This window comes from Engystomops pustulosus, chromosome 10 (genome assembly GCF_040894005.1).
Source record: "Engystomops pustulosus chromosome 10, aEngPut4.maternal, whole genome shotgun sequence".
In the NCBI taxonomy this organism is placed as follows: domain Eukaryota; kingdom Metazoa; phylum Chordata; class Amphibia; order Anura; family Leptodactylidae; genus Engystomops; species Engystomops pustulosus.
Window position 1 is genome coordinate 23,509,166 of NC_092420.1, and position 26,407 is coordinate 23,535,572.

The 26,407-nt window shown below is 41.7% G+C and overlaps 1 protein-coding gene and 1 long non-coding RNA gene across 6 annotated transcripts in view; one reads left to right on the forward strand and one right to left on the reverse strand.

The window, feature by feature from the left end:
* The window catches only part of CACNA2D3 (calcium voltage-gated channel auxiliary subunit alpha2delta 3), a 597,379-nt gene that overhangs the window by 238,358 nt on the left and 332,614 nt on the right, over positions 1-26,407 (reverse strand). For all 5 annotated transcript variants that reach the window (XM_072127891.1, XM_072127887.1, XM_072127890.1 and 2 more), the window contains 2 exons: positions 14,115-14,193; positions 10,509-10,642 (listed from right to left, as the gene is read on the reverse strand). In XM_072127891.1, coding sequence (XP_071983992.1) covers positions 10,509-10,642; positions 14,115-14,193 — 213 coding nt within the window. The remainder of the gene's footprint in view (positions 1-10,508; positions 10,643-14,114; positions 14,194-26,407) is intronic.
* The window catches only part of LOC140104366 (uncharacterized), a 37,574-nt gene continuing 24,082 nt past the window's right edge, over positions 12,916-26,407 (forward strand). Inside the window, exon 1 of the long non-coding RNA XR_011850302.1 lies at positions 12,916-13,149. This is a non-coding gene — a long non-coding RNA (uncharacterized lncRNA). The remainder of the gene's footprint in view (positions 13,150-26,407) is intronic.

The window sequence follows — 26,407 nt, forward strand, 5'->3', positions numbered from 1 at the left end:
GTCCTGGAAATCGGTATATAACATTTTCTTACATTTTTTATAATTAGAGTATGGCTGGTCTGGGTTAAAATAAAATAACAATCTGAGAGTGTAACTTTTTTTATTAAAAAAAAAAAAATCTGCCTTTTAGGGACTAGAGGGGGTTATATACCAATTTTCACAACAATATCATTTGGGAACAATTCGGTTTGGACCAGAACCAATTTCAGTGAATATAACAAGCGAATAAGTAGGTTGACCCTCTTTTGACTAAAATGCATCAAATATATATTATTATGAAGTATACGCCAATATTTGGGAGAGGTTGCTGAAAACTAAATTTCCTTCCACTTTATTCGAACACAATAAAGCTATTAACTTTTTGGAAAATGTCAGCAAAACGCACCCAGTGACGGCCATCGGTCAGTGTCAGTGAACGTATGAATGCACAAGGGATACATCTAGGGAAGATTTACAACGTGAACCTCAGATTCCATCATAGTAACACAGTCCAGATGTCCGTGTCTCATCATCTGGTGCTGACCCTTCAGTTACAAGTAATGAGCAAAGTGCTTGTGAGGAGCAAAGAATCACCAGGACGGAGCTGTCAGGGAAGTGTTTTTGAGGATTTCATTAACAGCATTTTTTTTCTTTAGGTGTGAAGTGTCTATCAGTCTGATATTCACAACCGATACTACGTAATACTATAATACATAATTCATGGAGTCAGACACTGCATTGTCATGATCGTAGAAGTCGGACTGTTGAATTGGTTTTCCCAATTAAATTATGTTATAAAGCAGGAGGAGCTGAGCAGGTCGGGACACATTTACTAACAACAGTGCAGTGTGTACTATGTGCAGTTAGTTCCCTGTGTAGTGTGCAGGGGGCGCCAGATTCAGGATTTCTGGCGCACGTTCTTCATGAATCTGGTGCGCAATGCACTGCCCCGAAAGAGTGCACCAACTTTTCTTACAACTTTTTTACATAGGGCGTGCGACACAATTCTGTCAAATCTGGCACACGGTCCGACTAAGCACCGGAACTCCCCCTTCAGTGCAGAAATTTGTTATGCATGAAGAATAGTGCAGCCGCGCCACAAAACGGTCGCCTGTGATACATATGTGGTGCGGACACTTCTTAAATGCCAAGCAGTTTGCACTACGAAGAACGTGTAGAGTCCGACACAAAACTGGCACAGGGGATTTAGTAAATGTGCCCCTTAATGTCCTATCTACAGGCAACCTTCTATAGAGCAGGAGGGGCTGAGCATATTGTATAAAGTGTCCTATCTGCAGGCAGCATGTTATAGAGCAGGAGGAGCTGAGCAGATTGTACATAGTGTTCTATCTGCAGGCAGCATGTTATAGAGCAGGAGGAGCTGAGCAGATTGTATATAGTGTCCTATCTGCAGGCAGCATGTTATAGAGCAGGAGGAGCTGTGCATTGTGTAATAATGTACATATTTCATAAACTGGGGGCACCTTTAGACTGCTCCATTATGTTTTTACCATGGTCTTTAAAACGTTGCTAATACCAGTAATTGAAAATATATTTATTATAAATAATAATAAAGCAAAATAGACTGAAATTAAAAAATAAGAGGATTAATTTGTTTCCTGCCAGTGAGATACTTCGTGAAATCCACATATAAAGATGAAGAAAAATTCTTTGAACTATGAGTAGTAAGTAGCATCCCCTTGGATTAAATAGCTTTCATTAAGAGAAAAAACTCTCCTGTCACGGGTGGACGCGCGACCCACATCACGGGTCGCGGGCTCACCCGTGCCTCTCTCCCCCCGCAGGCGCCGCGCCAGCGCGTCTCACCTCTCCCCGCTCCCGAGTCCCGGCCTCGCTCCGTGTGCGCGCGGCACTTCTAGGAAATTTAAAGGGCCAGCGCGTCATTGATTGGCGCTGGTCATTTCCCATGAGGCTATTATTATCTGCCTCTCCCATCTAACCCTGCCGGATCTTTGTGCCTCACAGCCTTAGAGAAAGCTCTGTTGCGATTTGCCTGCGTTCCAGTGTCTCCTGCGTTCCTGTGTCTCCTGCGTACCTGACCTCCTCCGTGTTCCTGTGTTACCTGACCTCCTCCGTGTTCCCGTGTACCAGTGTTCCTCCCTGTTGCTGTCGTGTGTGCTGTGTTCCCGTACCCTCCTGCTTGGACCTCCTGTTGCTGACCCCAGATTGGACTCTGACGTTGCATCTCTGCCGCCTGCCCTAACCCTGTGCCTGGATTGTGACCTCGAGCTTGACTGCTGTTTCTGTACCTCAACCTTGGCCGCCACTGCAGACAAGTCACGCCTGAGGAACGACCTGGTGGTACCACGCCACAGCTTGTCTAACCCGCCTTGCAGCGGGCTCTGGTGAAAACCGGGTACCACTTAGATTCCGGTCCCAGGTAGTGGCTTGAGTCATTGTCTGCAGTGGTCCAGAGGATCCACAACTGCAAGCCTGACATCTCCCTGTCTGGGCTGGATTCACTGTAGACAAAGTTCTATTGACTTTTTGCAACTTTTTGAAGGGGGAAGTTTTTTTTAAATATACAATTTTCGCAAATGGGAAAATAAATAATGACGGATATTTATCCACACCGATCTCTCAGTGATCCGGCTCTGAATGTAGCCGGGTTCTCGCTGCTCTTTACTTACTCGTCATATACAGGAATTGATTGGTGATGCCTGTTCTGAGAACTAATGGCTAAAGTAGATGTCAGTTTCTGAGATTCTGATCACTGGGTGACCACAAGGACACCAGGACACAAGTGCCTCTGAGTGCTCCATAGGAGCGAAATCCATTTGTGAAAGCGTGACTAGTTCTCCATTCACTTCTATAGGACTACGAAAGACAGCAGGAGGTCCTAATAGGTGAATAGAGCACTGAAACATTATTTATTGTAGTGTTATAGTAACGTTTCGGGTTCTGGTATTTGGACACCAAGTGATCAGACATTCTCCTGTGGAAAGGGAAAAGTATACAAAGGTCTCCAAAGGTCCTGAAACCACAGATTGAAAACAGGCAGAAGAGACGACTGAAAAGTGAAATATCTTGTGGTCATAAGTATTCAGCCCCTTTGCCTTGACTCTCATATTTGACTCACGTTCTGTCCTTTTCCTTCTCACATGCTCCTTAAGATGGTTCTACTCCTTCATTGGAGTCCAGCTGTGTTTATTTAGAACTGATTGGACTTGATTAGGAAAAGCACACTCCTGTCTAATTAAGATATCACAGCTAACAGGACATGAGAATCATGAGGTCTAAGGAACTGCCCAAGGAGTTCAGAGACATAATTGTGGCAAGGCACAAATTTTGACCAAGGTTACAAAAGACTTTCTGCAGCACTCAATGTCCTTTAGAGCACAGAGGCCTCCATAACCCGTAAATGGAAGAAATTTGGGGCGACCACAACTCTTCCTCGAACTGGCCGTCCAGCCAAACTAAATAATTGTGGGAGAAGAGCCTTAGTGAGAGAGGTAAAGAAGAACCCCAAGATCACTGTGGCTGAGCTCCATAGATGCAGTACGGAGATGGAAAAAAGTTCCATGAAGTCACCTATAACTGCAGCCACTACCAGTTGGGGCTTTATGGTAGAGTCTGCCGACCAAAGCCTCTCCTCAGTACAAGATATATGAAAGCCGAACACAGTTTGCAAAAAATCACACGAGGGGCTCCTAAACTATGAGAAATAAGATTCTCTGTTCTGATGAGATCAAGATTGAACTTTTTGGTGTTAATTCTAAGCGGTGGAGAGAACCAGGCGCTGCTCATCACCTGCCAAATACAGTGACATATGGTGGTGGCAGCATCATGCTATGGGGGCAGGGACAGGACAACTGGTTTCAGAACAACTCTGTGACCATTCCTGTTTGGCCCAGCCAGAGCCCGGACCTAAACCCAACAAGGCGTCTCTGGGGAGACTTAAAAATCACCATCCAACCTGAGGGAACTGGAGAGGATCTGCAAATATGAGGCAGAGTATCCCCAAATCCAGGGGTGAAAAACTTGTTGCATCTGCTCAAGAAGTCCCACTCAAGGCTGTTTTTTTCTGTCAAGATGGGGACAGAGTGTTTTTGATCTTACTAATTTTCTGCAATGAAACAAAAAGTGAATAATTTAAAGGGATCGGAATACTTTTCATACCCACTGTATACAGTAGGTGAATTCCAGACTTGTAGGGGATATAATATTCATACAGCCCAGAGCCCGTTGCAGTATTAATCCGCCCCGGCTGAGCTGCATTACCAGTTACAGCCTATAGGTGGTGCTGTCTTTGCCAAATGCCGTTTTCTATCCCCCATTATATACTATTTCTAGTTAGGATCATTTGTTTGTTAAAAGATAAAAGTCCTAGTCTTGTAGTCTGATCAGAGCAATGTGAAGACAAGACATCTGATGTCCAAGATTAAAGATAGATGCTTCGCTCTGCTAACTGAAGGCCTGTTTCGGAGAGAGATGCAGGAGATGTGTTCTGTAAGAGCAATGCGAGCAATTATCAGCTCTGCCTACAGGGACAACTTAATCAGTATCATATTGTACCAAGGAAAGATTTAAGACAAACAACATCTACAAAAATTCTTGGACATTTTTCTTATAAAACCTAATAAAGAAAGCTAATGAGGTATGAAAAGAAAGTTACAGTCACTTTAACTCTTTCGTTCCTGCCCATAGGTCACAAAACCAAACACTGACTGTACTGATAGAAAGGGGATCTACACTGTATGTTTTTTTGCAGTGTGGGAGGAAACCCACACAAACACGGAGAGAACATACAGACTCTTTGCAGATGTTAACCCTGGGACTTGAACCCAGATCCCCAGCACTGCAAGGCTGTAATGCTAACCACTGGGCCACTATGCTGCCCTAAGGTCATCTTGTTTGTAACTGTGATTGGCTGCTGCCAATAATCTGGGTGTTTACTAGAGACCTCCAACAACGTCTGCTCAGTGTAGGTCGGGAGACGGATGCAATACGTTGTATGCGTTCTCCTTTGCCTCCAATGACTTCCTCTAAATGTATACATTGCTCAGCAGGAGGGAGCAGGATGGAAATAGTAATATACACATACTGATCAAACAGAGGCAAAAAGGATGCCTTCGCCTGCCATTATCTATCTCTTTGGGGCTCATTTACTATGGGGCCGAATCGGCGGGTCTCCCGAATATTACCGATTTGCACCGTTTTTCCCTGAATTGCTCCAGTTTTTTTGGCACACATGATCGGATTGTGTTGCATTGGCGCCGGGTTGCACGCAATGGAAATCGGGGGGCGTGGCCATCGGAAAACCCATCGGATTCGGAAAAAACGAGGTATTTAAAAAAGAATTTGTGTCGCTTGACACGCACTTACATGCACCGAAGAGAAGAAGGTGAACTCCGGCGGACCCCGGCGCAGCAGCGACACCTGGTGGACATCGGGCGCACGGACCTTTGTGAATCTCGGCAGACCCGAATCCTCGTCGGAGAACGCACCGCTGGATCGCGACTGGACCGGGTAAGTAAATGAGCCCCTATGTATATACTCTGCACATACATTGGGTGCTTCCCTGGCGTATACGCCAAGCTTATACAAAGACGTGATGTGAATGTAGCCTAACTTATTTTCTGACTATGATACAACTTGGACTCTTATTAGCCATGTTTTGTTATTTCTCAGTTGTCTCAGAGCTGGTGGCTGGAGACTAGTTGCTATGATGTCTCCCATACACCGCACACAGAAATAAGAGAAGAATCTGTCCCATAACTCATAAAGGACATTATTGAGAAGAATTAACTTGTATTATTGTGAATAATGGGCATGAAGTAAGATAGGTAAATTAGCTCTGTCAGTCTCAGCCTGTGCCTGAGACCTTCTCTTGTTGTGTTCCTGGGTTCCTTTCCCTAACCCTGTAGTCTCCCTGTAGACCGCTATGTAAGCTGATATCTCTGCGAGCTGAGAGCTCCGTCTAGCAAGGCTGTGGAGCTTTACCATACAGTAGTTTAGGTAAGAATTATCTCTAAAAAGCCTTGGATACTCCCTATAGGATGAGACTCGGCCACCAAAATACTAGGCCGTAAAGTCAGGAAGAAAGGGATCTCCTTCGATTGGTCGGCACCATGATAAACAATGAATGGGTTAACTCAACAAGTGCCAAGATTTATGTCAGCAGACAAAATGTTCCCAAAAATAGTAGAAACCAGACAATGGTGCAAATCTTGTGCGCCAGAACTGAAATGTGCGCCAGATCCAACCTGAGGAACATTACAGCTACAACTGGGTTTTTAGTGCAGATTATTGTAAATATGTCCTGGCCTTGGTGTCCAGTGCTTAAATGTTCTCCTTTTTTATTTTATTTGCTTTATTTGGCTCTTCTTAAAGAGCTATGTGTGTGATATATCAATCAACAGAGCCTTTACAGATCCTTACACATATGATTTTTTTCAGATGGGGCCAACCAGCAATCAATGGCATTTTGACCACCAAAGGTAGAGGAGGTTTTTTTGTTCTCCTCATTCACCTGGTCATGGGTTTTATTGTTACCCCTGCTCCCTTTATAGGTAAATTCAGGAACCTTATCTTCTCTGCCTGAGGCTTGCAGTATATTCAAGACAGCCACTAAGGAAAATGCACAATTTGTATCATAATTAAGGTACTTTAATGGACTCTTGTTAAGAAATTAGGGGAGCATCTAAAGCGATGCTGTCTCCTTAGACGCTCTTCTTCAGTCACATATTTTGTGAAAATGGAATGAAAGCTGATAATTAATAACCCTCTGTTGTAACTTTACATTAACTAAGTCTTTGCTTCTCTATGGGTTTCAAAAAAAGTTTGTATAATTCATTCTAATTTGTTTGGTTTTCTTGCATCTGTGCCAGGATTTTTGCTACCCTTGAGGTTAGACGGGGGTTTCATGGGTCTGACCCCCATTACCCCTAGAAAGAATGCCCCTTGAAGTCTTAAAATAGGGTTGTTTTTTTACAGACTTCTAAGGCACATTATTGGGTCATGGACTCGACATAGAATCTTCTTCTATGTTGGGGGGGGGGGGGTGTATACAATATATCTATAGCTTGAATGTTGCCTCCGGTAGATAGCTCCAGGAGGATTTGATCTTAAGAAGGAAATGTATATGAGGTATGAGGTCTTACAGGTATTCGTCATGGGAAAAAATGGATGGAAATTAGTTCTTCTTCCTCTTCTCTATAGTCTTACTGGGATGGGCATTTGCATAGCTTTGTTTCCAATTGCCTGTAAGACTCCATACCTCTGTCTCGAACCAATACATCCAGAATTACTTTACATCAAATACATAAAATTTAGACACTGCTCTGTTTTTACAAAAAGCAAAACCCCTCCATCCATGGTCTACAGATGGAGGCTTACTGTAACAAGTCATATTTTATAGCAAAGATCCACGAGGTGTAGTCCCGATAAAATAGGCGCTGCTTCACTCAGGAATGTCATCGAGGTATTATATCCATTCTTATAGATTTTTATCTGGGACTCAAACCCCTAATCATTGTAAAGGTGACTTTCAAATTATAGAGTCTTTGTATTCCAGCTTGGAATGGAGTAAACCAGGAAAGACACACTGTCCTTACATTAGTAATTACATTGGCTTAGAGTAGGAGAGAAAGACATATCATGCTACGTGACAGTGTGGTAGAAAATGCCCTTTAATGGGCAGCTCTCGGCCCGTTTCTGTCTCTTCATAGATGGGTGGATGAAAAGGAGAGACATGTACCCCTTAAAGGTGTGTGTCTGGAGTAAGAGTTAGACAAAAATCACAGTCGATCAATCAATGAACCATTATGCAAATATATGAAGATCATCCCACAAGAGGTGAAACAATGAGGAATTTCGACTAAGCCTATCACAGTAATGTATTTCTCTTTGATGGCCTCTCTTGATACATTGTTTCTTCAAATCGTAGCAATGCATCATCGAGGGTGATGAAAGAGCCGCAAAAGACTCTTTCTTTCCGAGATGATTACTCTAAAATATGTAAAATTGCCATTTGGCAACAATGGAATCAAATTGCTACAAGTAACAGGAAGGATGAACCCTCTAAAATATCCTGGAGACAATTTAAAGACGTGAGGACAGCATGAGCAATAGACTGAGCTGAGTATTAGGAGAAGTTTCCAAAAACAACTCAGGATAGAAGACAAATCTGAACTCCTCTTCTGCTCCATTGTTTAGTTCAAACATTAAGCAGTGGGTGTTGGGAGAGGCTCTTAAATGCTTTCAAGTGTTTTGAGGGTTTTTTTTTACATTAAAAAAGTAACTAAAAATCACTAATTGAGGTACAACATCAAACATTTGAGTCTCAGTAGAAAATCCCCCACCCTATCTACCCTTTATATTACTCTTGTGATAAGATGCTTTTGGGGCCTACGTCTACGATCCAAGGCCTAAGCTTTGGGAACCAGTGCATGTAATTCCTTAGGTCTATGCTGTAGACACTCCATGATACCATGGCCGGAAGCTCCATACAGTATTACTCTTGTAATTCTTTTGATAGTTCACAGATTAGCTTCACAGCACAGCCAAAAGAGAAAACTGTTAAAGATGGTTTCCTCAGCGGGCCATACAGATTAGAAGATTGCTGACCAGACCTACCCATTTTAACGTCAACAACTTGAGGCCTAAGATCTGGAGCCTCGAGACCCTCTCTTGTTGGTAAGAGATAACTTGGATTTCAACTATGTTAAACATTGGGTCCACATAATATGATAAGCCACCACCATTGGTGTGTGTTAAAAACATTGCCACTTCTCTTTTTAGGGCACATGATGTGTAGGAGGGCGGGGATGAGGCAAAATAGTCATCAGATGTATCTGGCTATTGTGATTATAAAAAAATCAATCTCTTACTTCCAGAAAACTAAATTATATAACAAGGAAGGAAGTTTTTTTATGATGAAAACCTATAACTTTATCAGAACCCCAACATTGGCCAACTGGTAACATTACATTCTAGAGCCACAAATAATAGCTTAAAAGTTTCAGTGTTTCTACTTTATTCACTTAAAGGAAACCTATCATCAGGAATCCACATACAGGCGGTCCACCTGACTTACATACGACCCCTAGTTACAAACGGACATCTGGATGTTGGCAATTTACTGTACTTTAGGCTTAGGCTACAATAAACAGCTGTAACAGTTATCACTGGTGTCTGTAATGAAGCTTTAGTGTTATTCCTGGTTCTTATGACAATCCAACATTTTTAAAATCCAATTTTCCCAGAGTACAAAAAAAATTTGGCTGGGGGTTACAATGATAAAGTATACAGTTCCGACTTACATACAAATTCAACTTAAGAACAAACCTACAGACCCTATCTTGTATGTAATCTGAGGACTGCCTGTATTATGGTAGATTCATACTGACAATCTCATCCCTGTATTTGTTTAGTGCATGTAAAATGTCAAACCTGTTAAAAACTTTATCTTAGTATAAGTTCAGATGTGACTGGGGTGTGAGGTGGTATGAACATATATGAGCCAAGCCATGGGGGCGGGGCTTATGCTTGTGCACATGTGCGAGCTTGATGAAGAGCGTGGTGAGGAGGTGCTTGGAGGTGACGCTGTAAAGGCTTCTGGGGCTTAGAGTAGCCTTAGCTCCTAGTGCTCAGACACGCCCCAGTAGCCTTTGCAGGTAATTTGCATAATACTAAGATAAAGTTTTTAATAGATTTGACATTTTGCATGAACTAGGCAAATACTGTTTAGGGATGAAGCCAGCGGAAGGAAAGTACCTTAATATGTAGATTCCTGATGTTAGGTTTCCTATAACAACATTGATCAAGACTTTCAGTATAGAATTAGGTACATGCCCATTCTTTGTTTTGGTCGTAAAATTTCGGCGCAGACTGGAAATTAAAATTTGCCCTAAAAGAACATTATTTTTAATGAATGAATTTTAGTTGATGAGGTTTTAGAACTGCAATGACATGAAATTGAAAATAAGATCCACACATTAAAATGCACCCCCTTAAAATGTAAGCAACATAAGAATAAAAAATCCTATACACTACATCCATGATAATTATCAATTAAAAAAAAAACTGGAAAAACATCTTCACAAAAATCCACACCTAAAACGAACACAGACGTAAAATAAAAAGTAGTGAATTTTCTAAAAATTGAATCAATTTGATCTTCCTCGGCAGAACATCCACCATTCCGATGTTATAAACACATTAACGCCTTCGGATTATGAAAGAAGAAACTCCCATCAATGTAAATAACTGGAATTAAATCTGGAATAAAATGACTTGAATTCAAAGCAGATGTTCCTTCATGTTCATGTCCACGCACCAATAATGCAATATTAACTTGATATTTTGCTGCCTTTTCCTGGCAACATATGTTCTAATCATATTTATCAAATTCCGTAAAAAGATCCATAATTCAAATGTTCTAAAATTAATTTTAAATAACATTTTTTCATATTGTTCACCAATAAAATGGAACTTTAGTATGGCAATAATAAATGTATCAGTTTAGGGATGTTCCTCATACAACCTATGGTAGCGCTCATACTTACCGTGCTATCTACATAGGCTTCTGTCCACACAACGTCATGCTCCTGGTCAATGACTTTTGGTCTACTCAAGACATGTAGATAGGCCATGACGTTCTCTTGTACATCAGCTAGAGTGGAGATTTGGGTAAAAAAGCCTGCAGTAAAAACACATGTGATTAGTAAACCCAGAAACTGAGATATAATTAAGTTCTCATGTCAATCGTAGGGTGGTGATTGGTGGGCATGTAACATCTGGCGCCCAAGATGGTCATTTGATGAAACTACAGGCAAAGTCGGATGCAGGCAGCTCTCGCTCTCTCTCTATATAGTGCAGTTTCCAGGGCAGGTTTTAGAGAAAGCGGGGCACTTGGCAAAACTTAAAGTGGGGGCCCCAAAATAAAACTATTTTATGAACAGTCACAGTCAGTAAGAGGCTCCTTTAGCCCTGCACAATAATAACACTTTGTAGTTACACACAGTAGTATGGTAATCTGTAATATTGCACTGTAGGAGAATTTATAGGAGATTGATGATAGATGATAAATATGAAATCTGAAATAGATTTATAAATGCAGAAATATAAAGTAGATGATAGATAGAAAATAGAAATAACAGCACTCCAACAGGTCCAATTAGAAAAATCAGTGGATCTTTATTGCATAAGGTGGCGACGTTTCGGCTCAGGTGAGTCTTTCTCAGGGCTTGAGAAAGGTTCACCTGAGCTGAAACGTCGCCACCTTATGCAATAAAGATCCACTGATTTTTCTAATTGGACCTGTTGGAGTGCTGTTATTTCTATTTTCTGTTATTGGAGGACCTAAAGCCTGGCCCTGGTAAACTTGCACCCATCTCTTTTTTTTGTGCTGCTGTGAATTTTCTATACATAGATAGATAGATGATAGATAGATAGATAGATAGATAGATAGATAGATAGATAGATGATAGATAGATAGATAGATAGATAGATAGATAGATAGATAGATAGGAGAAAGATATAGTAAAAGAAAGATAGAAGATCAATGGAAAGATAGGAGATGGGTAGCCAAAATCTAGATGGTTAAATAGTCAGATATATAGATAGGAAATAGACAAATTATAGGAGATAGATAACTAGACGGATAGACAGGAGATAGCTGATAAGCATCTTCGCTTGGGCATTAAACCAAGGGGTATTAAAGGATCAATACATCCTCTGCCCACAAAAGTCCACATGCAGGGGGCCCATTTAGGACAGGGGCCCTGGGCAAATGCCCAGTTTGCCACCCGCTAACATCGGCCAAGGTAAAATCTGTCCAGATGTTGGGCCTGCAGTAAGTCTGGACAGCCTCTACACTGTCTGCTTCCGTCTCCCTTCTAAGTGACTATCCACTGATAAGCAAGAATGCCAAGTGTCACATGCCCACCAATCTATCTATAAAGACCCATTTATGACCTATCTTATTGTTCTTTGACCTAACCAGAGCAGCCCATAATAAACTGTTCAAAACAAAACCAAATTAAAGTGAACCTGTGAGGTCGATTTGGGCCCTAAACCAACTTCAGGCCCTTATGTGCCTGTAGTTTAGGGTCCCAAATAAACCTTGTATCTCTACAAGCCGGGGTCTCCTACAGCAATACAGCAATGTCAGGTAACTACAACTGCAACTTGTAAAATAAACTCATGACAGCAAGTCACAGGAGAATTTGGGATTTTTGTTTTTATCACATGGCTTGTATCGACCATATAACCCTACCCTCAGGTGGACAACTAGTTAACATCTCAGTATCTTATGAGTCTTTTGATGGATCCATGAGATGAATCTAGAGATTAGCTCCACACAACAAAGTGATTAAGGCGAATATGCGGCTGATGATACTTGGTCTGTCATACGCCTTGTGTGATGGAGCCTCGTTCAATTAATCTAATCAAAATGGCCTAATCTTGTCATTTAACTTTCACGAGTATCCTTGCTTACAGCACATCGGGAAAATGTAATGTCAATTTCGCAAGCGTCTCTTTGGGGATTTCTGCTGCTTGATTGTTCTAATGTATTTAAAATGGGCTGTCGCCATGCGTCATTAACCACCCTCTCCCACAAGATATGTCCTACTTCTGCATCAAATGTAATGGAGGACGTGAGAAGAAGGGCTTACAATTCTCACATTAGGAACCTGAAATATATTCACGGAGGACGGAGCCCCCACCAATGATCTATACGTGGCACAAGGACGGAGCTGTCCACATATCACTGAAGTGGAAATTCTGCAAAGCCCTGTGCATTGTGCCGTGTACTCGGTAAAGAAATGATCCTCCTGTAAAATTGATTTTAGGACCAGTGACCTCTTTAAATGCCGTGTGGTCGGCCAGCCCACTCATGGGTAAAAGCCTGAACTGCCGGGCCGAGGTAGAGATTAGATTTGCTTTAATTCCTTGCCATCCCTAGAGAAGTAGGACATGCCTCAGTTCACTATAGACAAGAGGATGGAGGATACGGCATGAAGATAATTGATGGAAAGTGCGGAGAACTACTGCACTGCAGGTATATGACACCGAGGACACGGAGCAGGATTTATTAGCATCAAAAGCTTGTAAAATGTATATGAAGGAACCCGTCACCTGCAGAAGTCAATGAAGAGGCGAAAGATCATAAGCGAATTGCTTAGAGTGTCTGGTGACTTTGTGGTGAGCGTCACTTATATGCATTGACACCTATTTATATATTTTATATTCTAGGCCTTTGAATGATCATTTGTAATGTAATATTTTTTTAATTTACAAAAAATGCCCAGTTAATGAATTTCTTCACCCAAGTGAAGGTCGCTTCCCAATCGCTGTGAGACTGGGATCCATGGGGACCACCAGTAATATCCATTCTTGTGGCCCCACTACTGTACAGCTACATAAAATTATTACTTGACAAAGATTTGCTAATTTTTATACTGTAGCTGACACAAAATTTGTTTCATAGCCATGGTAACCTGTCATAGCATAGCCTATCAGTAACCTGCTCACTAACTCATGCATTGACCTTAGACCTTAGACAGGTATAGAAATACCTGCCCACAAAGAAGAAGATTTAAGGACTTAGGGCCTCAAAGGATGATCATCAACAGTTTGAATAAGATAAGTAAGAATTTTAATGCAATTTAGCAATATATGGATCTTCTCTAGAAATCAAAGAGGGTAAGGGCATTACTACAACAGTCCTCCAATATGGGATCAAAAGTCTTAATTATCATGTTCTTGAAGGGGTTGACCACTAATAACAAACTTCCCCGGGGTAAGTTCAACACCTTAGTAGGTTTCCACAGTAAAAATTGTTGGTAGCTAGGAGCAGCGGGTCAATTGACCCCCCAGCAGCAGGACTTCCTGTGACATCATGTGTCCTTCCTGTTTGAATGCCCCCTCTGTAATCGTTACACTCATATCAGTGTTTGGAGAGATGCAAGAAGGACATTTGTTAGAAACCAGCAAGACATGAGATGACACAGAAAGTCCTGCTGCCCGGGGCTTATGTGACCCATGCACCCAGCAAACCTTATCTGGGTAAGTATGTTATGGGTGATCCAATTAGGGTCTTATAAAGTTGTTTTTATAAGTGGACAGCCAACAGAAGAAGAGTAAGCTCTTGATTTAGTCACACTCACCCTTATTGGCGCACGCCATCCATTTCAAGTTGTCTGCAAAAGCAGCTTCTCTTCCAATCAAGTATGTGAATATACGAACCTGGAAAAAAAAAAAAACATAATAAATGTTGTGACTACATATAGTCTCCTATATGACTTAAACAATAGAAATCACTTAAACAATAGAAATCATATACAGGCGGTCCCCTACTTAAGAACACCGACTTCCAGACGACCCCTAGTTACAAACGGACCTCTGGATGTTGGTAATTTACTGTACTTTAGGCTTAGGCTACAATAATCAGCTATAACAGTTATCACCGGTGTCTGTAATGAAGCTTTATTGTTTATCCTGGTTCTTATGACAACCCAACATTTTTAAAATCCAATTATCACAGAAACAAAAAAAAATTGGCTGGAGCAACAATTATAAAATATACAGTTTTGACTTGCAAACAAATTCAACTTAAGAACAAACCTACAGAACCTTTCTTATACATAACCCGGGGACTGCTTGTACATGGTTCTTTGTACAAGGTAACAGCCTGTAAACTAATACTTATTAGACTCCACAATTAGTGACACATATTGTTTGAAGACATTCCGTAAAGAAAAATAAAATAATACAAAAACTATAAATAAAAAAAATTAAAAAAAAATAAAATATATATATATATATATATATATATATATATATATAGACAGCATAATCGTCTATTTTTGGGCTTTTGTTGGTATCTGTCTGTCAGCAATGTCCCTTTCCCGAAATTCATAACAATGTATTTAATTTATTTTAAAAATGGGTTTGGTGTGTAAAACTGCCAACAACTACTGTATTTATTTTATGTGATATACAGTATAGAAGACTTTGATGTGTGATCTCAATGTTAGTTACAGGAGGACTCTATGAGAACATGACCATGGAACTCAATGAAGCCTAAATTTGAACCGTAAATCCTCAGTACTAACGTTCCTTTTTTTTGTTACATTTATTACCTTCTGTGAACAATTCATTGGACCCTCTATATCAGTGATGGCGAACCTTTTAGAGGCCGAGTGCCCAAAATGCAACCCAAACCCTTCTGACTTGAAGTGAAGTGCCAACACAAAAATTTAACTAGAATAACAAGGTTTTAATTGAGAAAACGAGCCATAGAGAGACGCCCCCCCCATTATACGTAATATAGTATAAAATGCATACAGCTTGTCACCATGTAGTATAAAATGCATACAGCTTGTCACCATGTAGTATAAAATGCATACAGAATGCCGCCATGTAGTATAAAATGCATACAGCTTATCGCCATGTAGTATAAAATACATACAGAATATATATATATATATATATTATATATATGTATACACATATAAACACCTACATATACACATCACATACATAAACACCTACATATACACATCACATACATATACACCCACATATGCACATCACATACATATACACATTACATACATATACACAAACACATACATATACTCATTACATACATATACATATTACATACATATACACAGATAAACTTACTTTATTTTCTTTTATTCTACAGGAAGGTTCTCCAGGAATGCATGCAGGTTACGCTGTATGCATTCTCCACTCCCACCTGGAGCGGAGGAGAGGCGGGCTACGGAGCAAAGGAGAGGGGGGCTACGGAGCGGAGGAGAGGGGGGCCATGGAGCGGAAGAGAGGGGGACCACGGAGCGGAAGAGAGGGGGGCTACGGAGCGGGAGAGAGGGGGGCTACGGAGCAGAAGAGAGGGGGGCTACGGAGCGGTGGAGAGGGGGGCTACGGAGCGGTGGAGAGGGGGGCTACGGAACAGGACCGAGGGAGCAGACTGGGACAGAGCAGAGCGGAGCGAACCGGGAGGGAGCAGAGCGGAGCGGCCCGGGATAATTACTGCGCATGTGCGGTAACTTGGGAAGCGCTCAAAGTTTCAGTTGCTCCCATAGAAACCGTGCATGCGCAAAAACTCTGCGGTTCTGTCTATGGAGCGGCACGTAGTTCCGCCGATCGCATAGACAAATTTTTACGGGCAGCGGGCAGAGGCTTACCGGCGACGGTACGCGTGCCAACAGAAATGGCTTTGCATGCCGTCTGTGGCACGCGTGCCATAGGTTCGCCATCGGTGCTCTATATGGTAGTACGTGGCACATCCAATCAGGGCAGTACCTGTGCAGTCAAAGTGCTAAACAGAGAGACCCTTGTGCAAGACCCCCTTTCCTCAGTGCTATGGCCCATTGCTTTAGTAATAAAATTCGAAACTATTAGTTAAAGGAAACCTACCACTACAGATCTACCTATTAACGTAGATTCGGTAGTAGGTGCATCTAACCTATTTAAGGATGGCGCTTTTTTAGGGTAATCCTTTACTCCCCTCTATTTTTTCTAATCTTCAATCAGGGTAATATGCTAATTTTCTAAAGCGGCTACTGGGGCGTGGAGTAGCCAGAGCTGAGGCTACAGGGTGGGGCTACAAGGATCTGCGCACACGTCCGCAAAACAGGAGTTCTGTGCATTGATCTCCAGCCATGTCCTCATCAGCCCCCACACCTGTGTTACTGGAGCAATCACTGAAACAATGTTAGCTGCTCCTTTTTAGGCAGGCCTGCAATGAAGTTGAAATGTGTTTTGGGGGAAAAGGTTCATTTTCTAGGCAAAGATTGACTTTGCAATTCATTTCTGTTAAGCTGATCCCTCTTTACAACATTCTGGAGTTTATGAAAAATGCCATTATAAAACCTGATGCAGTAGACTTGGTAAACATTAACATTTGTATCATTCTCAAAACTTATGGCCATGACTGTACAGCATATATACACACATTCAGTATATGCACACCATATACACATACAGCACATACACATCACAGATACACACACAGATACAGCATATATACATTACATATGTGATATGTATATGATGGTGCACATCCTCCATTCTTTAGTGTGTGGTCAGATGATGGCGCCCCCTGACACTGCGGGTCCCATAGCAACTGCTATGGCTGCTACAACTACTGCCCCTGCTGCCAACCCCAATGAGGGTCTGTCCAGCCTTCTTATATTTTTAAAGGCAGACAATCCACAAATTTTTGGTAAGTCTACCATGTCAGTGTGGATCCATGAATCTGGGTCATCACAATGTCATGGCTTCTGTTATGGGGAATCCATGAAGCTGCAGAATGGGGTCTGTATATCCTGGGCTGCTTCTTCTATACCTTGGTTAATGTTTCTTGTGTTAGTATTTGGCACATAACATCTCCATTCCTCTTCTTCTCTCATTACACTGACCCTGGAGAATTCATCTCAGCGCAAATCTTCCAAAAATCTTCTAATCCCCTCCAGCTGCTCTTACCAGGTCACTGCTTCCCCAAAACCTCAGCCCAATCCTCTCCTGCCTGCCACTCCAGTCATCTGCTTGCCAACAATATCAGATGTTATTTTGGATAAATAAATCCTCCCAAAACATTATGTTAGGTTTCATTGATTTTCATTGGGGGTCAGAGTATCAGTGTGATTGACCTGTGAGAGACATCAAGACATCCGCCATGGGATGTGTGTACCTGCAGATGTAGTACTCAATGCAAACCGGTGAGGGGCAGATATACATGTTTATACGCTTTATACAGTAGAGGGATATAATATTATATTATTATAACATTTATTGTTGTAAATTTAGATGTGTGTGTGTGGATAGAGAAACTGATTAAGCATCAACCACATTGCATTCACTACATCTGTATAGCAACTGTGTAGAAAGGACACTATGTTAAATCAGCTCCTCCTGCTATATAACATGCTGCCTGCAGATAGGACACTATGTACAATCTGCTCAGCTCCTCCTGCTCTATAACATGCTGCCTGCAGATAGGACACTATGTACAATCTGCTCAGCTCCTCCTGCTCTATAACATGCTGCCTGCAGATAGGACACTATGTACAATATTCTCAGCTCCTCCTGCTCTATAACATGCTGCTTGCAGATAGAACACTATGTACAATCTGCTCAGCTCCTCCTGCTCTATAACATGCTGACTGCAGATAGGACACTATGTACAATATGCTCAGCTCCTCCTGCTCTATAACATGCTGCCTGCAGATAGGACACGATGTACAATCTGCTCAGCTCCTCCTGCTCTATAACATGTTGCCTGCAGATAGGACACTATGTACAATATGCTCAACTCCTCCTGCTCCATAACATTCTGCCAGCAGATAGGACACTATGTACAATCTGTTCAGCTCCTCCTGCTCTATAACACGCTGCCTGCAGATAGGATACTATGTACAATCTGCTCAGCTCCACATGCTCTATAACATGCTGCCCGTGGATAGGACTCTATGTACAATCTGCTCAGCTCCTCCTGCTCTATAACATGCTTCCTGCAGATAGGACACTATGTACAATCTGCTCAGCTCCTCCTGCTCTATAACATGCTGCCTGCAGATAGGACAGTATGTACAATCTGCTCAGCTCCTCCTGCTCTATAACATGCTGCCTGCAGATAGGACACTATGTACAATCTGCTCAGCTCCTACTGCTCTATAACATGCAGCCTGCAGATAGGACAGTATGTACAATCTGCTCAGCTCCTCCTGCTCTATAACATGCTGCCTGCAGATAGGACACTATGTACAATATGCTCAGCTCCTCCTGCTCTATAACATGCTGCCTGCAGATAGGACAGTATGTACAATCTGCTCAGCTCCTCCTGCTCTATAACATGTTGCCCGCAGATAGGACACTATGTACAATCTGCTCAGCTCCTCCTGCTCTATAACATGCTGCCTGCAGATAGGAGAGTATGTACAATCTGATCAGCTCCTCCTGCTCTATAACATGCTGCCTGCAGATAGGAGAGTATGTACAATCTGCTCAGCTCCTCCTGCTCTATAACATGATAACTTCAGGTTGGATGACATTTTTGATGTTGACAAATTCCCTTTAAAATCTAAAGACCAGGAGACTTCAAGAGAGGATTCTACAGCTATATTCATGTAGGTATGTAGTTCCCTACATCATTTCCCTATATTATTTATATCCTATACTGGGTTAATGTAAATGACACAGTGATTGAAGGTCTGGCAGGAATAAAGTCATTGCACAACTCTGGAAGATAATCAGTTCAGCAACAAATCATGGAACGTTTTTAAGGAAAATAATTTCACTCCATCAAACTCACAAATGTGAGTCTCTTGCGAGGGAAACCGCAGGTTATTTGTTTTCTTATTTATGAGCTTGAGGTTCATGGAAGATAGGTTCATGTATCAACAATCTGCCACCACCACCACCGGCCCGGTGACTGCATTATAAATGGATATGTGCAAATCTCCATGAAGTTATAGAATATATAATAATGATAAAATATAATAAATACAGCAATGTAATGGTTAATTTATTGTCTTAGTTTTAAGTTTTAAAGGAAACCTACTATTCGAAGTTGATCTGATGGTAGATTCCTTCTGCCTCTGCCCTTATCTGTAATTTAATAATCCTGGAACCTAACTTGTTAAAAACTTTATTTTAGTAATATGTAAATTACCTGCAGAGGCTACTGGGGCGTGTACTAGCCTTAGCTCCCAGTGCCCAGCCAGGCTAGTAAACGCCCCAGTAGCCTCTGCACTTAATTTACATATTATTAAAATAAGGTTTTTAACAAGTTAGGTTCCAGGATAGAGACAGGAGGAATCTACCATCAGATCTACTTCTAATAGTAGATTCCTCATGGTAGGTTTCCTTTAAGTAAAGTTATGATTATGTTTATAATTATTTCATTTTTTATTAATGACGGATGTTAAACTAAGTCTATCACCTTTACTATAATCTGCTGTCGAAATGTGAAATGCACTTTGATTCTCAACAGACTTTTATTACTTCTTCCAATCATGCCATTTATAGGAGATTCCCAGTCAAATCCGTATGCTAATGAGACACTTCTCTCTTCTTCCAATATCGCCCCATCATTCTCACAAGTCGTCTGCTTAGTGCTGAGTGCTCCAGGAGGGAAAAGCTGTGGTCCGGGTGCTGAGGACGTGCTCTGGGTGCATCAAATACCTCATTAGCATACGGATTAAAATAGGAATATTTCAGAAATGGCCTAAAGGACAGAAATAATATTTTAGGTATTTCTAAAATCATAGTGCATATCATACAACAGGTTGGCAGCAGATGATGTCTTAGACTCCCTTTAAGTAAAGAACATTTGTGGGAATCCACGCTATGGTGGAGATTTATCGTAATGGAAATTTTTGATGTATTCTGCGTGTCATCACACATTGGGGGGGATTTACTAATTGTGGCGCAAGCACGTCTGTCGTCAGTCTCCGCAAAGCACAGCCCGATGTATTTAAGTGGGGCAAGGCTGTTAGTAATTAATGGGTAGACGGAACTGATCAGTTGGGCGCCATAAAAATGGCGACATCAATGAGATGTGCGCCAAAATTTTACATGGACTGCGCCTTAATTTTGCTATCTGACCATTTTTTTCCTGGTCTATCGTGCGCCAAAAATAATTGCGCCCAAAAATGCCGACAAAATACACATAAATGTGGAGGATAATGTGGAAACGTTAGGCCACGCCCATTTGCGCCAAAAAAAGACGGAGGTGTCAGGATAGTCAGAAACATCTGTTCTTTCTGGTGCAAACTCATTATAAATGATCCGCAACAGTTCTGCGCCAAAAACAACCATTAAAATCCCGGCATTTTTTGGGCGCTGAAGCGATAATACATGTGCCCCATTGTTGTCACCACATTTAGCAAATTTGGAAATCTATGAGTTACTATGACACTTTACTCTACCTCTTGCTGAAGAGAGATTGCAACTTTTTTGTCATATTTGATAAATCTGTGGTGTGATGGGCTAACCCTATCCATGCTGAAGAACAGCATCAAATGTTACAGAGACTCTGCTTAAATGAACCCAAAAAGTCCTAAATTCCAAAGTTGGGAAATCATTGTTTGTGTATAGCTCTGTGCGTTGTGATCACAGGGACCCATATATCTGGGCACTAGGGGGCACATTTATCACAGCTTGTATGCCTGATTTTTGCACAATTCCTGTTGCATACAGTACATACCAGTTGGGGGTGAAGGGCGCAGAGCACTGCTGCCCCATGCCTGCGCACTGCCTATAACCTGAACTTGTTCAGGCACAGGCTAGGCATTATTTTACACCAGGTCTGGCGTAGAAGAGCTCCGGCAGCGCAGCACATCGGTGTATTGCCCATTCAGCAATCACCAGGGGTTGGGGTCAGCATCATACACTTACACAATTAGCATACTCTTATGATGTGCTCCTAGACTGCCTGTATATGTGTAATGGGATGAACAACTTTTTGAGAAAATATTATTTCATGATATCCACTATGTGTATAGTGTTTTTGTGGCCACTTAATAGTTATGTTGCAGACCACCCTAAAGCATTTTGATAGCATATTTTGCAATGGTTTAATTAAAAAAAATTTTTTAAAGAGAAACATTCCCCTTACTCCATTTACTAGGCTCTTATTCAGTTCCCTCTCTGCTACATAACATGAGATCCTGTGCACATGTCTGTTTTGCTAGCAAGATGGACAGAATCATTGAGTTGTCTACATAGTTAACAAAGACTACATAGGAGAGAGTGGGTGAGTCACAGCAGCTAGGTGAGGACTACCAGCTCAGAGAGGACTGCCAGTTATCGATAGAGGTTGCAGAGAGAAAAATTCAGATGATAAATCATATTGTGACTAAAACCTTATTCCTTGTGTCCACTTATTGGTCTACAGATTTATTACAAGTTTTATAAACGGTGAGGTAGACCATAGATCGGTGACACAGACAGAGACAGTAGGCCCTGAGACAAGCCAGCTGTCCCTGGTTACTTGCCTTGCTTACCCTAAGCAATAAGTGACAACTAGTCAACAACTTGTTAATGTAGACAAGACCATACAAACGAGGAAGAATGGTAACCAGAGCTAGGTCAAAACCAAGAGGACAAACACAGTACAAAATCGTAAGGTAAATGGTAGTCTGAATACAAGCAGAGGTTGGAAATACCAGAATAGAGAGTAGACAAATAATAGGATACCAGGAGCTTACTAAGAACTAAGTCTAAGGACAGACAGACCTCATATTTGAACACAGAGTTCCCACCCCAGGGAGTGATTGGACCAGAACTCTGAAATCCAGATCAGACAGAACAGCAAAGGAGCAACGTGAGTAACACATGCTCAGCCATACTCTACACAGGGAGGATGACGCTGGCATAGATGTTATAAAGATAGAAAATGTAAAAAAATAAAAAGAATATTTGTATTAATTTCCACACAAAGTTATTTTGCTCGATTACCATTTTGTCGTTAATCCGGGAAACAGTCATTAAGAGATGATTCATCCCTGCCTCCCGTCACCTTGCCGGGATAATCTGCTTTACACAATATCACATTGCTTTACAGTTTATCTGTTATTAAAAATTAAATCTGACTTTTGGAGCGCAGCAGTCTGGCAGTCTACCTGCTTCCTACGGAGAAATTAAGAGGCCTTAAATATTTAATACACGGGTGTAATTAGCTACAAACCGATTCCCGATTCCTATCTGTAATAGAAAGAGAAAAGACTCCAGAGGCCTTAAATTAACCGGCGTCTCCGCTATTGCCTATGAGTTACATTACCAGATGTAATTAGACTATTCAGATTGCATTGGAACAGAATTTCTATTACCACATTATTAAAACGCTTAAAGCCCCCCCCATGGGGTGTGACGAATTCTCTGCCCCATGATGTGTTTGTCCTTATCTGCCACAAGCGGAAGCCAGGAGAGTAAGCTCATAGTTAAGTCAAATTAATGACAACTCAGAACCGTCCAGCTGCCCCTTTGGCATGGTCCGGAGTCACAAATCTACGGCTGGCATGTGACGTGTCTAACACAGCTGCTTCATAATATCCGCCGGAGGCGATGCAGCTGCCGAGGTGCCTTACTGCTATATATGATGGCTGTCTTTGAATGTAAGAAAAGAATAGCTCATCGGAAGGACTACGGTGGCTCATAACGTAGAACTAGAGGGCAAGGTTTCTGTATTTTGACAAAAGAAACTACAAAAATTGTAGATAGATAGAACAGATAGATAGATCATATAGATAGATATGGTATAATTATAACCCACAAAAAGTTGCTAGAGCACAAAAAAGTTTATAGCTATCCACCGATTACCCGTCTATTCAAGGGGTTCTCCAATGCTGTAACATCAGGTTGGCTGGGATTGACTCCCAGTAACTCCATCTCAGATGTTAAGAATGATAACAAAGAATTTAGCAGATCAATCCTGTAGAGGTAAAGAGTACGGAGTTGCAGTACCGTTTATAACCACTACACCATGTAAAGAGTTGTACCTAATAAGAATTCTCATCAGATGATTGGTCAGGGATCTAGGAGTCGAAGCTTGGCCAACCTAATACTAAAGATCTACACAATTTTCTGATGTTGAACAAAATGCTCCCACATTCTCCCTAAATATAAAGCATTAGCGTATTGGTTTAGTAGAAGTACACTAACAAAAAATCCAGGGGCAAGAAAATATGAACCATGAAGACAAGAGTGAAAAACAACTCTACTGAAGAGCATTGCGTATGACCTTGCTATGAGGAACCTCGGAGATGTATTAATTAGCATGTCTCAAAGTTTCCTTGAAGCAGAACATCAGATAATGCTCCTAGAGGCGCTAAATGAAAATTCCCACCAAACCTTGCCGGATATTCCTAGCAATGATGCTCCAGAATGCTGCAGGCAATGTCATACTCAACTTCGTATAATCCAACGTGATGCAGGGATTTGTCAAAGGGTTCATTGAAGGTTTTTTATAAACCAGAACCTAAGAACGTTGGATGGGATTTCATAAATGTGCTGGGGTTATGTTTTTGCTTAATTTCTGTTTGCATGGTGACAATACTCGTTTGGTAAACAGATACTCCGCTCACCTGGGGTTGGCACCTTTGGAGTGGGGGCTTTATTCATTAATTACATCTAATGGAACTGACCCAACAGTAAAAATATTGGGCAGGTTGCTAGAACATCATCCAGGTGGCAACTGAACTCCAAACTCCCTTTTTCACTTCCACATTGACTTAGTAAAGAGATCTGTCAGGGATTCAGATAAATATGCAGACATAGAAATATCAGGGACCAGGCAAGGGATCGGGGTACAAGCTCAGAAACAGGTTACAGGCTCTTAAACAAGGGTTAAACTACAGGTTTTAGATTCTGGATCAGGCAGGACACAAGGTTTGGTGTTCAGAGTTTTTGGATCGGAGAGAATAAAGATTTTGGTCAGAAAGGACACAAGGTCCAGGGTTCCAGATCCAGATGGGGTTCAGGGTTTCTGGATCAGGCAGGATACAAGGTTCCAGGTCCTGCATCAGGTTGGGGTCCAGGCAGGATACAGGAATCCAGGTACTGGTAACAGTTCATACTGGGGACCAGGTATAGGTTACAGTTCACACTGGGATTCGGGTCGAGTAAAATACAAACATGCAGTAGTACGACAGGTCACAGTAGTACGGCATCAAACTGTACACTGAGTCAGGTTACAGAAAAACAATAACCAGCCCTGAGTGAACTGAGTATTAGTAACCAGTTTGGAAACCAGTCTAACTCTGACCTGTATTTCAATGAAGGTCCAAAGGAAAGGCCAAAACAGAAAAGGCAGAGGAGATATATAAAGGTGCATGATCAACAATGAATCAAGGATGTTTTATTTTATTAAATCAAAAGAAAGAAGAATTCTTCTTTTTTTGACTTACTGGTCTCCAAAAATAACTGATTATGAAAAATTTCTCTCCCTAATCCTACAGATATATTAATGATCATAGATTTTTAAAAACTGGGGCAGATTTACTTACCCGGTCCATTCGTGATCCAGCAGCGCGTTCTCTGCGGTGGATTCGGGTCCGGACGGGATTCACTAAGGTAGTTCCTCCGACGTCCACCAGGAGTCGCTGCTGCACTGAAGTCCGCCTAGGCCCACCGGAATGCACTGAAGTTCACCGGCCTATACCTGGAGAAGGTAAGCGCAAGTCCCGCAACCCTTTTTTTTTAAAATTGCAACGTTTTTTCCGAATCCGTCGGGTTTTCGTTCGGCCACGCTCCCAGATTTCCGTTGAATGCATGCCAGCGCCGATGCGCCACAGTCCGATCGCATGCCCCAAAATCCCGGGGCGATACATGGAAAACCGGCGCAAATCGGAAATATTCGGGTAACACGTCGGGAAAACGCGAATCGGGCCCTTAGTAAATGACCCCCACTGTCTTTAAATGTGAACTTTTAATAGACCAATCCCAAAATGACCAACTAGTCACACCCCTGATTGGCATCTCATAGAAGATTCCACACGGCGCCCGAAAACATGGAATAAGTGGAATAACCATCGGTCACTTATTTATATCTGGCACAAGGTTCTGCTGCGGACATCGGAAGATCTGGTTTCTGTAGCAGTCAACAACTTAATACTGTTAACTTGATATATTTGCCACTTTGCTATAATTCATGTGGGATACACATTCTGAGTACAATTTCTATTTGGCGCTATGAAATCCAATCCGTTGATTAATAGGACATAACGTGACCTCTGAGCTTCCAGCACTCCCTTCTCATGCATGGTTGTCAGGAAGGGTTTGACCGTCCATTGTACACATATAGGAATGCAGTGTAGGGAATACGTGAGGCATCAATTTACTGCATATGGCGTTGTAAAAAAAAAGGAAAAATGACCCCTCTCAGCAATTGTAGAAATATGTATTTGGACTCTGTTAGGGGCGTCAGAAGTTTTCAGAACTCCCTTCGCCCCCTCTATCAACACATACCTATTATAGAAATCCAGAACTCCTGTTGGCTGCCGTCCCACATACTGGAGCGAGAGGCATTTTCCAGTCATACAGGATGGAGATGTTTTTATTTAGTTAGGCCTCCAGTTTTTTTTTGCTCTATATATATAGAAATCATAGGAATGATCAGTCAGTGGTGGAACCTGTTATTATTCATATCTGTAATTAGTCATACCGCGCTAATCACACCACCGCCAAACACTATGGGGAGCTGATTCCTGGCTGAGAAGAAAAGCCAAAATTTACACTTTTCACAGAGGAATTCTTCAGCTTTCCTCCCTAAAATGTGACATTTTTCAGCTGGGCTAAGATAAGAAAGGAAATCATTCTTATAGGCTGAACATTGGAGTAAGACACTGTCCAGGAGAAAGTTTTCAAGGGAACAACTTATTGTTTAAAGGGAACCTGTCACCAGGTTTTACCCCATTAAACTACCCCCCCC